The sequence below is a fragment of the Rattus rattus genome, chromosome 1 (assembly GCF_011064425.1).
Source record: "Rattus rattus isolate New Zealand chromosome 1, Rrattus_CSIRO_v1, whole genome shotgun sequence".
In the NCBI taxonomy this organism is placed as follows: Eukaryota; Metazoa; Chordata; class Mammalia; order Rodentia; family Muridae; genus Rattus; species Rattus rattus.
Window position 1 is genome coordinate 31909317 of NC_046154.1, and position 14414 is coordinate 31923730.

At 38.3% G+C, this 14414-nt stretch overlaps 1 protein-coding gene across 1 annotated transcript in view; it reads left to right on the top strand.

Moving 5' to 3' along the window:
• The window catches only part of LOC116896626 (protein argonaute-3), a 68993-nt gene that overhangs the window by 32735 nt on the left and 21844 nt on the right, over nt 1-14414 (top strand). Inside the window, exons 6-8 of the mRNA XM_032897913.1 lie at nt 8542-8676; nt 13414-13501; nt 13616-13763. Coding sequence (XP_032753804.1) covers nt 8542-8676; nt 13414-13501; nt 13616-13763 — 371 coding nt within the window. The remainder of the gene's footprint in view (nt 1-8541; nt 8677-13413; nt 13502-13615; nt 13764-14414) is intronic.

Sequence of the window (14414 nt, forward strand, 5' to 3'; positions counted from 1 at the left end):
TTGTGAGTCACCATGTGGTTACTGGGAATTGAACTCAGGACCTCTGGAAGAGCAGTCAGTGCTTTTAACCACTGAGCCATCTTTCCAGCCCCAGAGTGACTAACCTTGTCTAGCAATATTTAACAGTGCCCAAACATGACTTTGGTTTTTCATTTTTAAAATTGTTTTATTTATTTACATTCCAAATGTTGCCCTCCTTTTTCTTCCCCCTCCAAGAGTTTTTCAGCCCATTCCCCCTCCCCTTTGCCTCTGAGAGGGTGTTCCCTTTCCTACCCCCCCATTCCCTTCCCCCTCACCCCTACCTCAGTTCCCCATGGTCCCCCTTCCCTGGGGCATCATAATTACATTTGTTTCTTGTGTGGTGAGGATGTGTGCCAGGGTGCATGTGTGGAAATCAAAAGACAACTTGTGGACGTCAGTTCTCCTTCCACCATTCAGGTTCCCGGGATGGAGCTTGTGTGGTCAGAGTTGGCAGCAAGTGATTACCTGCTAACCCTCCTCACCGGCCCCACCACAGAGACTCATACACTGCTTGTGAGAGGTCAGAAACTAAAATAACTGTGAAGAACTATTTAAGGTATCTAAGAAAGGAATGTGCATCCCTCATGACCCAGCAAGTTCATGGACAGTCTGTTCTAGAGGTGTGCATATACGTGTGTGTGTGTGTGTGTGTGTGTGTGTGTGTGTGTGTGTGTAAAAGATAGTATGCCCAACGTAAACAATGGCACACATCTGTAATCTCAATACGAATGCTGTAATTTTGAGTCTAGTCTGTGCTGTGACACCTCATTTCAAAAGATTAAAAGGGGACAAAAACAAAAAACCAAGTCAGGTATGGTAGCCCATTGCTATAATCCTAACAAGGGAGGGTCGAGGCAGGGGAATTAGAAGTAAAGACATGACTGTGTAGTGAGTTCCAGGCCAGCCTAAGTTATATAGCAAGACCATGTCTTAGAAAAAAAGAAAAAGACCACCGATAACATTTTTAGTGTCCAAGGAAAAGTCCCAAGGCAATTAGAGAAGTTGTGTACTTATCCAAAAAAAAATCACTTAGTAAAAATGAAGAAATTAATGATATAGTTGAGTTAGAAACAAGCTTCAACTAAAGTCTGGAAAAAAATAATTTTTTCAGTTACGTAAAATTCAAGAACTGGGATTTAGTGATGTGTATTTACATTGTAAATCCATAAATAAGGCACTAATACAGAAGTAAGAATTTTGGTTTTCTTAGAGCACTGTTAGATTTGGGAAAGATTTTGAGACAGAACCCTCTTGGGTACTAACGATTTTTTTTTTTTTTTTTAGATTTATTTATTTATTATTTATGTGAGTACACTGTAGCTGTTTCAGACAAACCAGAAGAGGGCATCAGGTCTCATTACAGATGGTTGTGAGCCACCATGTGGTTGCTGGGAATTGAACTCAGGACCTCTGGAAGAGCAGTCAGTGCTCTTAACCACTGAGCCATCTCTCCAGCCCCCACTTTCTTTTTTTAACGATTTATTTTTACTTTATGTGCATTGGTGGTTTGTTGTGTGTATATGTCTATATGAGGGTGTTGGGTCCCCTGGAACTGTAGTTACAGGTGGTGGTGAGCTGCTGTGTGAGCGCTGGGAATCAAACATGGTTCTCTGGAAAAGCAGCCAGTGTGTGTAATTGCTGAGCCATTCTCCACCTAAGTGACACTGCTGGGGCAAGTAATAGTTGTAGCATTTAACCTTTCAAGACTCCTCCCATCAGTATCTGCCCAGTGTTAAGTTAGAGTTGCAGTAAGGGTTTTTTTTTTTTTTTTTTTTTCGCCCATTTATTTTTTTTTTTTTTTTTTTTTATTAACTTGAATATTTCTTATATACATTTTAAAGTGTTGTTCCCTTTCCGGTTTCGGGCAAACATCCCCTCCCTTCCTTATGGGTGTTCCCCCCCGCCCTCCCCCATTGCCGCCTCCCCCAACAGTCTAGTTCACTGGGGTTCAGTCTTAGCAGGACCCAGGGCTTCCTTCCACTGGTGCTCTTACTAGGATATTCATTGCTACCTATGAGGTCAGAGTCCAGGGTCAGTCCATGTATAGTCTTTGGTAGTGGCTTAGTCCCTGAAGCTCTGGTTGCTTGGCTCTGTAAGGGGTTTTGATAGGACCCATCATATTGCCATTTTCGACTATTAATTTTGATCCAGTCTTTCTTGGTACGTGTCCTTACTATTTCAAGTGTTGCAAATACTTCTCTTTTTTCCATCTGTAACTTTTTGTTGTGTCAATTTATTTTATTTATTTACTTATATTTTACCTTGCAGTACTAGGGATCAAATCCAGTGACATGAGCTAGGCAAGTCCTCTAACCATCAAACAATGTCCTCAACCCTCCTGTGTCCTCATACAGATTCAGTTTGGTCACAGCGAAAAATCCTAACTTCATTTTCATGAGGCTTCATATAGTCTTTTCAAAGAATTATTGTACAAATAATTATTTACATGGATAGTATAACTCTGCCTACAAGCAATAGATAAAAGAGAAAAGGGCAGTAGAAAACTATTCAGAAGTGAAAATAGATGCCCCCATGTTTGAGGCACAAGCGGGTATCTTACGTTGGTAATTTCCAGTGCTCTGAGAAGTATCTGATCTTTATTTCTATATGTTCGTGTCTGTGTGTACACACAGTATGTACATACACCATGGTTTGTTGTGTCCACATAGACCAGAAATGGGCATCAGATCCTTTGGCGCTGAAGTTATGCCTCGATATGAGTTCTGGGTAACCAAACTCAGGTCCTCTGGAATAGTTGTTAAACGCTCTTAAAGCTAGAGTCATCTCTCCAACTCCAGAAATTTTTTTGTTTGTTCTTTTGTCTTTTTTTAACAGATGAATAATTAGAAGCTCAGAGGACTGGAAGTGAAGGTCAGTGGTATAACCCTTGCTTAGCATGCATGAGGCCATGGGATCAGTTCTAAGAACCATGATAAATAAATATATTCATTAACAGTGAGAAAAGTCACTAGTGAGGACTGGGCTAGAAGTAAGGTCCAGTGAGTCACTCCAGTTTGATTTCCACCTCCTTTTTCATTCTTTTTTTTTTTTTTTAAGATTTATTCATTTATTATATATAAGTACCCTTTAGCTGTCTTCAGACACACCAGAAGAGGGCATCAGATCTCTTTACAGATGGTTGTGAGCCACCATGTGGTTGCTGGGAATTGAACTCATGACCTCTGGAAGAGCAGTCGGGTGCTCTTAACCACTGAGCCATCTCTCTAGCCCTTTCATTCTCTTTTTGTTGTTTCTCATTATCAGAATAATTTCTTTTTATTTATTCTTCTCTCATACAATACACCCAAATGTAGCCTCCCCTCAACTCCTCCCGTTTTCCCCACCTTCCCTCTCTCCTAGATCCACTGTTCCTTCATTTCACAGAATGATTTATTTTTAATAGAGATTTTTTTAAAAATCTATTTATTTTGTATATGTGAGTACACTGTCACTGTCTTCAGACACACCAGAAGAGGGCATCAGATCCCATTACAGATGGTTGTGAACCATCATGTGGTGGCTGGAAATGAACTCAGGACCTCTGGAAGAACAGTTGGTGCTCTTAACCACTGAGCCATCTCTCCAGCCCTTTTATTGAGCTTTTTAAAAATTGTTTTCTAGTAGCGTACTTGTTAGTACACCTAAGGCTCTGGGTTAATCCCTAGAACAATCAGGGATGAATTAGTTAATTAAACAAACATACAATTTGTGAGATGAGTAAAGGATAAGTTTCCAACAGAGACAAAAAATTAGGAATTGGGTTGGGAATGTATCTCAGTGGTAGAACATTTGCCTAGCGTGTAAAAGCTGTAAGTTCAGTTCTCAGCAAAAAACAAAACTATCCACTAGCAATGAGTAAATCTAGTAAAAGATGCATGTATTTTAGGATATATTGTAAAAGTTTAATGAAATTAACCCTAATAAACTAATAGTGCATTATGTTCACAAGAGCCAGCTTACTCATGGTGTCATTACCTAGGTTGCTAATTTTCTTCAGTTGTCTTCTAGGTACAGTCTTAAGTAATTAGTAATATCTTGTTTTACCCAAACTTCCTTAACGTCTTTATTTTTCACTTCAACTGAATTCTGAAATTAACTGAAATTATTTTAATTTGTACTACATATGTATTTACAATGTAACTTATTTCATTCTATAAAGTTTTAGGTAGATCCCATTATCTTTTTAATTATACTTTTATTTATCTTGTGGGGATGGCATGTGTGCAGTAGTCAGAGGACATGTTGGAGAACCTTGGGAGTCCGGGGTGGCATTCAGATGGCACCTTTGCCTACTGGGCGAGCCATCCTGCTAGCCCTTGCTTCCTCTCTTGCTGCTCTCACAAATCAAGCCACACTAAGAATTCTAATGTCCATATCATTTTATAGTTGTGGGATTCTTCAAGAATATCTATTCCAATACAGTGAAACTGAGTTGAAATAACCATGTATGTCTTCATATTTTTATATATCTTTCACTTAGTGGCACAATTATTAGGTTATATTCTATAATCTTTAAGTGCTTCATTTTCCTTTTGGCTTATTGTCAGTCTGTGGAACCAGTCTCGAACTTTAGTACTATTCTTGATTCTTTAAACTGTTTTTTTAAATATATCTCTTTAATTGTAAATAAGATTATTAATGGAATTTTATGTGGTTTGTCATTTAGACTTTGAGATATGAGATGTCTTTTCATGTCCTTTGCCACTTTTTATTTTATCTGGGATTTAGGAACATCACATGTTCTATATTAATTTGTCGTAAATTTTGCACACATCTCTACCAATCTTTAGCTGACTAAGACTTGTTTATGATGCCTTTTTAATTACAGTTTTATGGTTTGTAATTCTTATTTCTTGTGTAGAACATTCTTCTTTATCTCCAAGATTGTAAAAATACTCTGTATTTTCCTTAAGTGTTTGTTTCTTCTACATATTTAATTCCTTGGGTAGTATTTCGGGTTTGCGCATATAGATGGAGGTCTTCTATTCTCAGTTTCTTATCTACATAATCTTTTAGCTTGAATAGGAGTGTAACAAATCTGATTATTTTTTTTTTAAATTTACTTCCTTTATTTTATGTGTATGACTGATTTTCCTGAATGTATGTGCACCGTATGTATGCCTGGTGCCAATGGAAATCAAAAGAGGGTATCTGATCCCCGGCAACTGAAGTTTCAGATGGTTGTGAGCCAGCCTTCAGGTGCTGGGAATTGAACCTGGCTGCTGTCAGAGTAGCCACTGAAGCCTCTCTCCAGCTCTGCCTTATTCCGAAGAATTGTCCTGACTGTTCTTGTTTCGCTGCTCTTTTGTGTTAATCGTAGCATTAGTTTCTTAATTTCCATGCATGTGCAGTTGCATCCTATTTGACAAGTGTTAGGTCATGTTGGTAGGAGTTGTTTTGAATAGGCAGTAAATCTGAGAAAAAGTGTACATGGCTAGGGTATTTTACTCTGCTATTTAGAGCATTTTGAAAATCTTTCTGTATTAAAGTACCTATTTGTTCTGTAATTCTTACACATCCTTTGTTTAGACTTCTGTTCAATTGCTTTAAAATGTTGGTTCTGGGTCAGCAAAAGGATTCATTCAGTAAAGACCCTTGTTACCAAACCTACCGACCTGAGTTTAATCCCCAGAACCCACATGGCAGAAGAAGAGAACCAACTCTTGTCTCTGAGTGCCGCGTGTACGCCATGGCACACACATACCCAATGCATAGTACACCCACATGTGCCTTTTAATTAGATTTTGAGTTGATTGCTAGTATATAAAAATGTAGTTTATTTTTTAAGTATAACAACATTCCTAGTAATTCATCTACAGACTAGTTTTCCATATAGTTACTCTAAAGTATAATCATCTTCTTTTGTACTTTTGATTTCTCTTCATTTGCTTTACTATGTAACTAGGAACTTGTCTTAAACGAAGTTGGATTTACCATGGGTTGTCATTAGACAGCTGATAAATTCCTTTCCAGCCCTGGCACAGTAAGAATATGAGCTGCTACACTGCTAGGTTCTATCAAGTGCCTTTTTGGGCCATTATCTGTATCCTCTTTAAGGAAGGTTTACATTAACCCAGAACCTTCAATTAATAGATATCATCATGTTTATAGTTTACTCGTTTAGTAGTTTTAAAATGTTAGACATGGGGTTGGGGATTTAGCTCAGTGGTAGAGCACTAGCAAGCGCAAGGCCCTGGGTTCGGTCCCCAGCTCCGGAAAAAACAAAAAAAAAAGTTAATAAAATGTTAGACATTAACTTTTTTCAAACCTATTTATGAAAGGGGAAAGAAACAATAACATATATGTTGGCTTATGAAATATTAGGAGTCAGCAGGCATCGTGATACATGCCTGCAACACCAGCCAGGGGTGGGACAGTTGGTTTGGTTGATGTAGCTCAGTGGGTAGAACGCTTGCCTGGAGCAGAGAGCCCTAGGTTCAATCCACAGTACCACATAATCAGACACGGTGGTGCAGGCCTGTAATCTAAGCGCTTGGGAAGGGAAAATAAGATGAACAGGAGTCCAAGGTCATACATGCATAGTGAGCGGGGCTGTCTGAAACAATGAAACAACATCGAAAGTTTGAAAGGTTCACAGAGGGCTCCAGAGATCTCTTTTTTTTTTTTTTTTTTGGGAGCTGGGAACCCAGGGCGCTTTGCTAGGCAAGCGCTCTACCACTGAGCTAAATCCCCAACCCCAGATCTCTTATCATTAGAAGTTAACCCTTCTTTAACCTTTTTAGAATAGAACCGATCGCAGTAAATTTATTTGGTAAATTATCAATGTCCCTGTTATGAACCTCCTTAAAAATACCTGATAGGGGGTTGGGGATTTAGCTCAGCAGTAGAGTGCTTGCCTAGCGAGCGCAAGGCCCTGGGTTCAGTCCCCAGCTCCGAAAAAAAAAGAAAAGAAAAGAAAAGAAAAAAAAAATACCTGATAGGATTGTATTCAGAAGCGTATCATTAATTTAAAATGCTGCGGTGTTCATGGATTTCAACCCATCCTTTTCAAAGCTTTGTATCACAAAGTTTAGTTTTCATCTCAAATGCCCGTGTCACTGCATGTAGTCTAGGAGATGGTAACAGTGAGTGGTTAGAAGAGAACAGGAAATGCAGTAGAAGAAGCATTGTGGGCATTGGTATGGTAGTTCCAACTGTGAAACAGTAGGCGTGACTGCAGCATCCAGGCAGGAAAATCTCCTGTGGGATTAAAGGAAAGGTAAAGGTGCCTGTTCTTCACAATGCACTTCTTTTATCTGTTTCCTCTAAAAAGTAGGCCAGGCCAGCGTGTGCTGGGCTAATCAAACAATATGAAACCATGTGTACAGTATATATTGTACTGGCATGTTTTCATTTTTGGTTTGGGATCTTTGTTGTTTTTTGTTTTGTTTTGTCTGAGACAGGGCTCACCCTATGTAGCCCTGGCTGGCCATGTGGCCATAGAGATCTGCTCCTCTGCCTCATAAGTGCTGGGATTAATGGTGTGAATTGCCACCTCCCTCTTTGCTGGTATTTGTTTATGCACAAAAATGTTCCTATAATTTTTCAGTAAAAGCTGTGTGGCTGGAGAGAAACGGTTCAACACTTAAGAGCAGTCTTCCGGTCTGAAGTCCATCTTCAGCACCCACATTGGGCAGCTCATAACCACCGGTGACTCCAGCTCTAAGGGATTCAAACTCTCTTCTGTTCTCAGAGGTCACCATACACTCACGCGTATCAACTTTCCCATGGACACATATACATTCATAATTTTTATTCCTAAAAAAAGAATATAAGGTTAAATATGGTGGTATATACCTTTAATCCCAATACTAAAGAGGCAGAGGGAGATGCATCTTTGTAAGTTTGAGGCTAACCTGGGCTACATATTGGGTTCTTTTTTTTTCCTTTTTTTTTTTTTGTGGATGTTGGAGGGTTATTCTTTTTTTTCTTATTTGTTTTGTATGAAAAAAGAAAAAAAAAAGGGAGAGGGGGGGGGGGGGGGGGGGGAGGGGGAGGAGATCCCCAACCCCTACATATTGAGTTCTACACCCAGGTCTACACAATGAATGGTTGTCTTGAAGGAAGAAGAGGAAGAGGAGGAGGAGGGGAAGGAAGAAGAAAAAGAGATGTGTAGTCTTTTAACCATGTTTATAGTTCCAAAACCTAAAAATAAAAATAAAATAAAAATAAAATAATTAGCATAAGGAGCCTGGTTTAGGAAATGATCTACTCTTCTCTACTTGGGCATTCTTTGGCTTCACAGGTTCCAGTTTCATAAAACACTTCATTGCGAGGGTGGTTACCCATGGCAAGTTAGATGATAAAAACTGTAGTAGTTGACCTTTCTGTTCTCGTACCTCAGAAACCAAACTGCTTCATTTTGGAAAACACTTACACATAATGTATGTATAGATATAGATATTTATATGTAAATATACACACACAAGGGATCATTTTAACTGTATACAGTTAATTGTGGAAATCTAGAATGAAGTTTCTTGGATTTTGTACTATGTGAGTTTTTTTTTTCCCCCCTAGTTTCTGCCACTGCCTTTTACAAAGCACAGCCTGTCATTCAGTTCATGTGTGAAGTTCTTGACATTCACAACATCGATGAGCAACCCAGACCCCTGACCGATTCTCATCGGGTAAAATTCACTAAGGAGATAAAAGGTGAGTTAATTAGCATTTAGAAGACTAAGTACTTTCAGATAGCATTTCTACAGTTTGTTACTAATTAGCATTTAAGACACTATAAAATGCATGGATAACACAGTTTTCCATTGAAGTTTTTTTTATAATTAGAATCATATTGTGTAACATGATCAATAGAATATAGATTAATTATAAAATGTTACATCATATCCATTATTGTAGCTTCTTAGGTAGTGGTTGAATGAAGAATTGCTAAGTAATCCAGCTATGTTTTTATGAATATTGTCCCACGCTAGCTAGAGAGAGGAAATGGTCTCGTGGGAAAATGTTTCTCTGATACTGTTACATAAGAATCTTACGGTAAAGATATTGCTACTTTAGAATTTGACTCACTCTTTGAACATACTCTAATTAATGTTATTTTCTGAAATTCCAGTCTAAAATGGGATTTTAGAAATTGGAGTTCACCATTTTCATGTGTTACTCCAGATTGTACTTAGCTATTTAATGTATACTACAAAGGCAGCTTACAGTTATTATAGTGGTGTTGTATTATATGTTCGTTAGAATAAAAAGCTATTCTCTATGGCCCCTCAAATTAAAATTCCTCTAATAGTGTTCAGATATTACATTCTGCACATATTTGCTCCTTCTGAACATTTTAAGTGCACTGATAGCTTTGCGTTCAGCTTTCTCAACAATTTCAGGAATTTTTAAAAAGTAATTTGACTGTATGCAATTCTTTCCTTATTTATGACTTTAGTATCTAATCCTCACGTAAGATGTAACTCCACTGTATTCAGTGTAGTAGATAGACGTGAAGGAAAACCAGATATTATCTAGGAAGGCGTAACTATCTTTGTTTATATTAAATGCTGCATCTTAAATGGACAGAAATGATTATGCTGTTGTTTAAGATTTTACCTATTTGTTGCAGATAATTTTCAGCTTGTGGTTTGAATGAAGCATTCGCATTTGTTCACTGAACATCTCTCAGTCCCCAAACCAGTTAGAGTAGGTGACTACATCCTTGCTTGTTCCTATTCTCATTCATTCTGTGCCATTCAGTAACTACAAACAAGAGACAGTCGTCTTAATAAAACCTGAAAAGGCCAGCCCTTCCTGTTTTGTCAGTAAGCATCCATCTATCTCGAGTCAAGGGCCACAATAAAAAACTGTTAAAAATAACTGTTTGCAGCCATATCATTGTCCTTTCATAATCTGTTCTAACTGCAGTTAGCATGGTCAGGTCAGTGCATTACCTGCCATTATCTATGTGATCATCTCAATGCCATGGTTTCTAGCCGAGTGGCTGCCTAGTTACCACCCTGATATCATGCAGTCACTTACATCATTGTGCGGTAACTATGCAACCAACTCATGTCACCGCTCTATCACAGAAAATACAAGATGTACAGAACAAGGATTCAGCCGCTGCCCGGAGAGCATGGACTCGGTCTTAACTTCAACTGCTCAGGGGCCAAAGAAATGACTGAAAAGTTGACTAGAAAGCATTATAAAGTTGATGTTATAGTGAAGGTAAAGCCAAGTTTATAGGTTCCATATTTGTTAAAGCCAAACTTTGGTTGGATGGAGGGTTGGGGAGGGGCCTGGGCAGAGAATTACACTATTCCACTCTATAATTTTGACTTTTTGCTAGCCCCTGGATTTGATTGAATTGTTAGGTATGATCTATGATCTTACATTTGGGGCATAAAGTCTGGGTTATATCTAATTAATAAAACTGTGTTTTTTTTTTCCTCCATTGAAAGTCAAGAAGACTTTTTTAAATGAGGACTTTTTAAAGTACACCATGTATCTTCCCACAGGAACTCAGAAAAGAGAGTTTTCTGTTCGGTGATGCTTGGGTTTAAGTTTTAATTTACATAAGGAATTTGATGATAGCTGCTAGATGCTATAAATTATGTCCTAACAAATATAAATTTTAGTATATTGATTATAATCTAGTTGCCCTTATCTCCAACTAGTTGGTAATAACTTTGGGGTGTTCTTTTTATCAACCAATGATTAATGGTACTTACAAAGCAGAAATATTGGGGGAAATTTACTTTTAGTTAATATTTGTTCTATAACCATGTAGAACCATATTTTTGAAAACTATGCTTTTTTAAATCATGGGGAAAACTTGAAAACAAATAAATGTTTCAGACAACAGAGATTTACTTTGTCCACAAAATATAATATTTTTATGTTCCTTACTTCATAGTATTGCTGTTTCCCTCTTACAAGGCCTTCCATTGCATTTTCCAGCCTCCTTGATAACATACTGACATAATAAATATTTGAAATTTAATTTTAGAAATATAGTTACAATGAAAAATTACTTCTCAAAGGTTTAATTTTTATTAAGAATACTTTTTAAAAAAACATTTATTATCCTAATTTGTATTGATATGTCAAAAGAAAATATTTACTATGAGTAAACTTTGTGACTGGTACTATAGTTAATAATTAGATAAGAAAGCAAATTATACCGTGGTAGAGTTTCTCTTGACATTCTATACTGGGTAATTCTTGGCTGAGTGCATAGGTGCAGTTCTGTACATTGTAGAATATAGGGAAGTATCCAATCTCTATTCACCAGCTGCCAGTGATATCTGTCGCCTAGCTGTAACAGTCACAGAACCCGTGTTGGGGGCTAGGAGTGTGACTTAGTAAAGTATTTACCTAATGTGTGCCAAGGCCCTGGATTGGCTCATAGCCACACGCACACGCACACATGCACACACGCACATACGCACATACACACGCACACATGCATGTAATGTTCCAGGGTGAGGGGCAGGCAAAATCACATCCAGATGACAATTACTACACTATGGGAATTTATAAATAAAAAAGTAAAATTGCTTAAAGTGTAATGACCATAATTTCTGTTCAAAAAAAAAAAAACTCCCTTTTTACCCTTTTAGACTTACTCTTTGGAGCCTAGGCCAAACTTTAGAAATGTGTCTTTTTTTCTGTGAAGAATAGCTATTATATGTCCATTTCTTAACACCTCCTCCTGAGTTACTACTTTGGCCACTACGGCAGCCAGGAGCTTGTTTGAAATTAATTAAAATTAAACTTTTAGTTTATCGGGCACATTAGCTGCATTTCCTGTCCTCAGTAACACGTTACTAATGATTATCACTATTAGCACATGCATAAACCATCATCTATGGAAATTCCGTTTCTCATCAGTTCTTAAGGAAATTCCTGCTGGCCATAGTAGTGCATGCCTTTAATCCCAGCACTAGAAAGGCATATGCAGGGGGATCTCTGAGTTGAAGGGCAGCCTGGTCTATATTAACAAGTTCTAGTCAGGATTACATAGAGAGCCTGTTACCATCCTCTACCTTCAAAACAAAACAAACAAACAAACAAACAAACAAAAAAAAGAATCTTCCTAGTTTCTTGATATGCTGGTCATGGAGGCACACCTCCGTCATCCCAGAAAGCTAAGGAAGGAAAATAAATTCAAGGATACTTTGAGCAACTGGGCAAGACCCTGTGTGGAAACAAAGTGAAAACGGTGGGGTTAGAGCTCAGTGGTAGGACTTGTGCCTGTGTGCACATGGCTCTGAGTACCTCCAAAACAGGGGTTTTCATCAGCTGAGGATTCAAAGTCCATTCTTTACTTTCTAGAATAATCTGGAATCCTTGAATCACTAAAGTTCATAAATGGACAACAGTGAGCTAGAAATATTTAAAATTACTTGCTCCATTTACACACACACACCCTCACACACACATACACACACACACACACACACATGTATATGTATGTATATGTATTCTATATTTTTCTGAGAGTTTATCGCTTTCATTAGATTCTCACAGGGGTGAATAACTCCATGAGAAAGTAAAAACCACCTACTTTACGAATAATTTGAAAGAACCCGAGAGTCATGGCCCACACCTTAAATCCCATCACCCAGGAGGCAAAGACAGATGGAACTTTGTGAGTTCAAGGGTAACCTGATCTACATACTGAAGTTCAGTACAGTCAGAGCTACCTAGAGAGACCCTGTCTTTAAAAAAAAGTTATTTGGAAGGTTGACAAGATGGCACAATGGGCAAATTTACTTGCCACCAAGCTTGGCCACCTGAGTTTGCTCCCCAGGACCCACATGGTACAAGGAGAGAACCAATTTCTTTAAATTGTCTTTTGACCTCTACATTCATGTGTGCATGAGCGCACATACACACAAATAATTTTTTAAGTTAAGAACTATTTATCTTCCATTCTAGTAGTCACTATTTTTTGAGAAAAAATTAATAAAGGAAAATGCTTAGTAAAATTGTCACTCTAGTTCTGATAGGAGGACCAGATTTTTTTTTTCTGCCTGGTTCATAAATCTTAGAAGGACTTTCTGTAACTCTGATCTTCAGTCACCATGTGATGAGGGGCTATTCAAACACTTATCCTCTCATTCCCAGGTTTACAGATTCCTGGGTTTATTGTAAATGCATTTTTTTTTTCCTACCGGAGAACTTTGCCCCTTGATCTTTGGACTTAGTGAACTATAGGATTTTCTTTCTTAATAAGAACTTCTTTTATAAGAAAAATATTTGGTATTAGGTCTGTCATTATTATGATTATTAACAATTTTACATAAAAGTTCCTAATATCACATTGCTTGTGTCACAGACCCTGTGCCTGCTCAGAATAGAGGTTTTATAGTAGTGAACAGACTGGGTACGTATTTTTCATGGAATCTCTGTAACTTTCATTTTTCTTGTTGGGAACAGGTCTGAAGGTTGAAGTGACTCATTGTGGAACAATGAGACGGAAATACCGTGTCTGTAATGTAACAAGAAGGCCTGCCAGCCACCAAACGTAAGAAAAGCTGCAGTTCACCACAGCAGTAATATCAGTCAGCATACTCTAAGGGTTGGGAAGTTGACCAGCCATAATGGATAAGGTTGTTCATGTCAACTCTTCTTTTCCCAGATTTCCTTTACAGCTAGAAAATGGCCAAACTGTGGAGAGGACTGTAGCTCAGTATTTCCGAGAAAAGTACACACTTCAGCTGAAGTACCCACACCTTCCCTGTCTGCAAGTGGGGCAGGAGCAGAAGCATACATACCTGCCACTAGAAGTAATGCCTTTACGCTGCTAATGATTAGCTTCTGTTTCTCTTCTGTGTGTGTGTGCACATGTGAATGTGCTTGGTGTGTGTGTGTGTGTGTGCATGTGTGTGTGCGCATGTGTGTGTCGTGTGTGTAGGCCAAGAATGACATAAGAGTCTTTCAGTGTTGCTATCCATCTGTTTTTTGAGACAAAGTCTCTCACTGAACCTGAACTTCAGCTGGGCCAGTTTCTCCACCTTCCTTTCCCTCCCTCTTCTCCAGCACTGGGGTTACAGGCATATCCCACCATGCCTAGTTTTGTACATTAGTGCTAGGGATCTTAACTCAGGTCCTATGCAGCAAGCTCTTCGCCTGCAGAGCCATCTCCCTGGCCTGATTTATTATTCTTTTAGGGGCATTTATGGCCTATGACTTACTGAGTTTCACATGTATTTTGGAATTTGAACAATTTTTAAATTCTACTTTTTTTTCTAAAATTTCATTGATTAAAATAGTATATGTCTTAGTCAGAGTGCCTATTTCTGTGATAAAATACCATGACCGTAGAGCAACTTGGAGGAAAGGGTTTATCCTGCTTATACTTCCATCTCACTGTTCCTCATCAAAGGAAGTCAGGACAGGAACTCAATCAGGCCAGGAACCTGGAGGCAGGAGCTGAT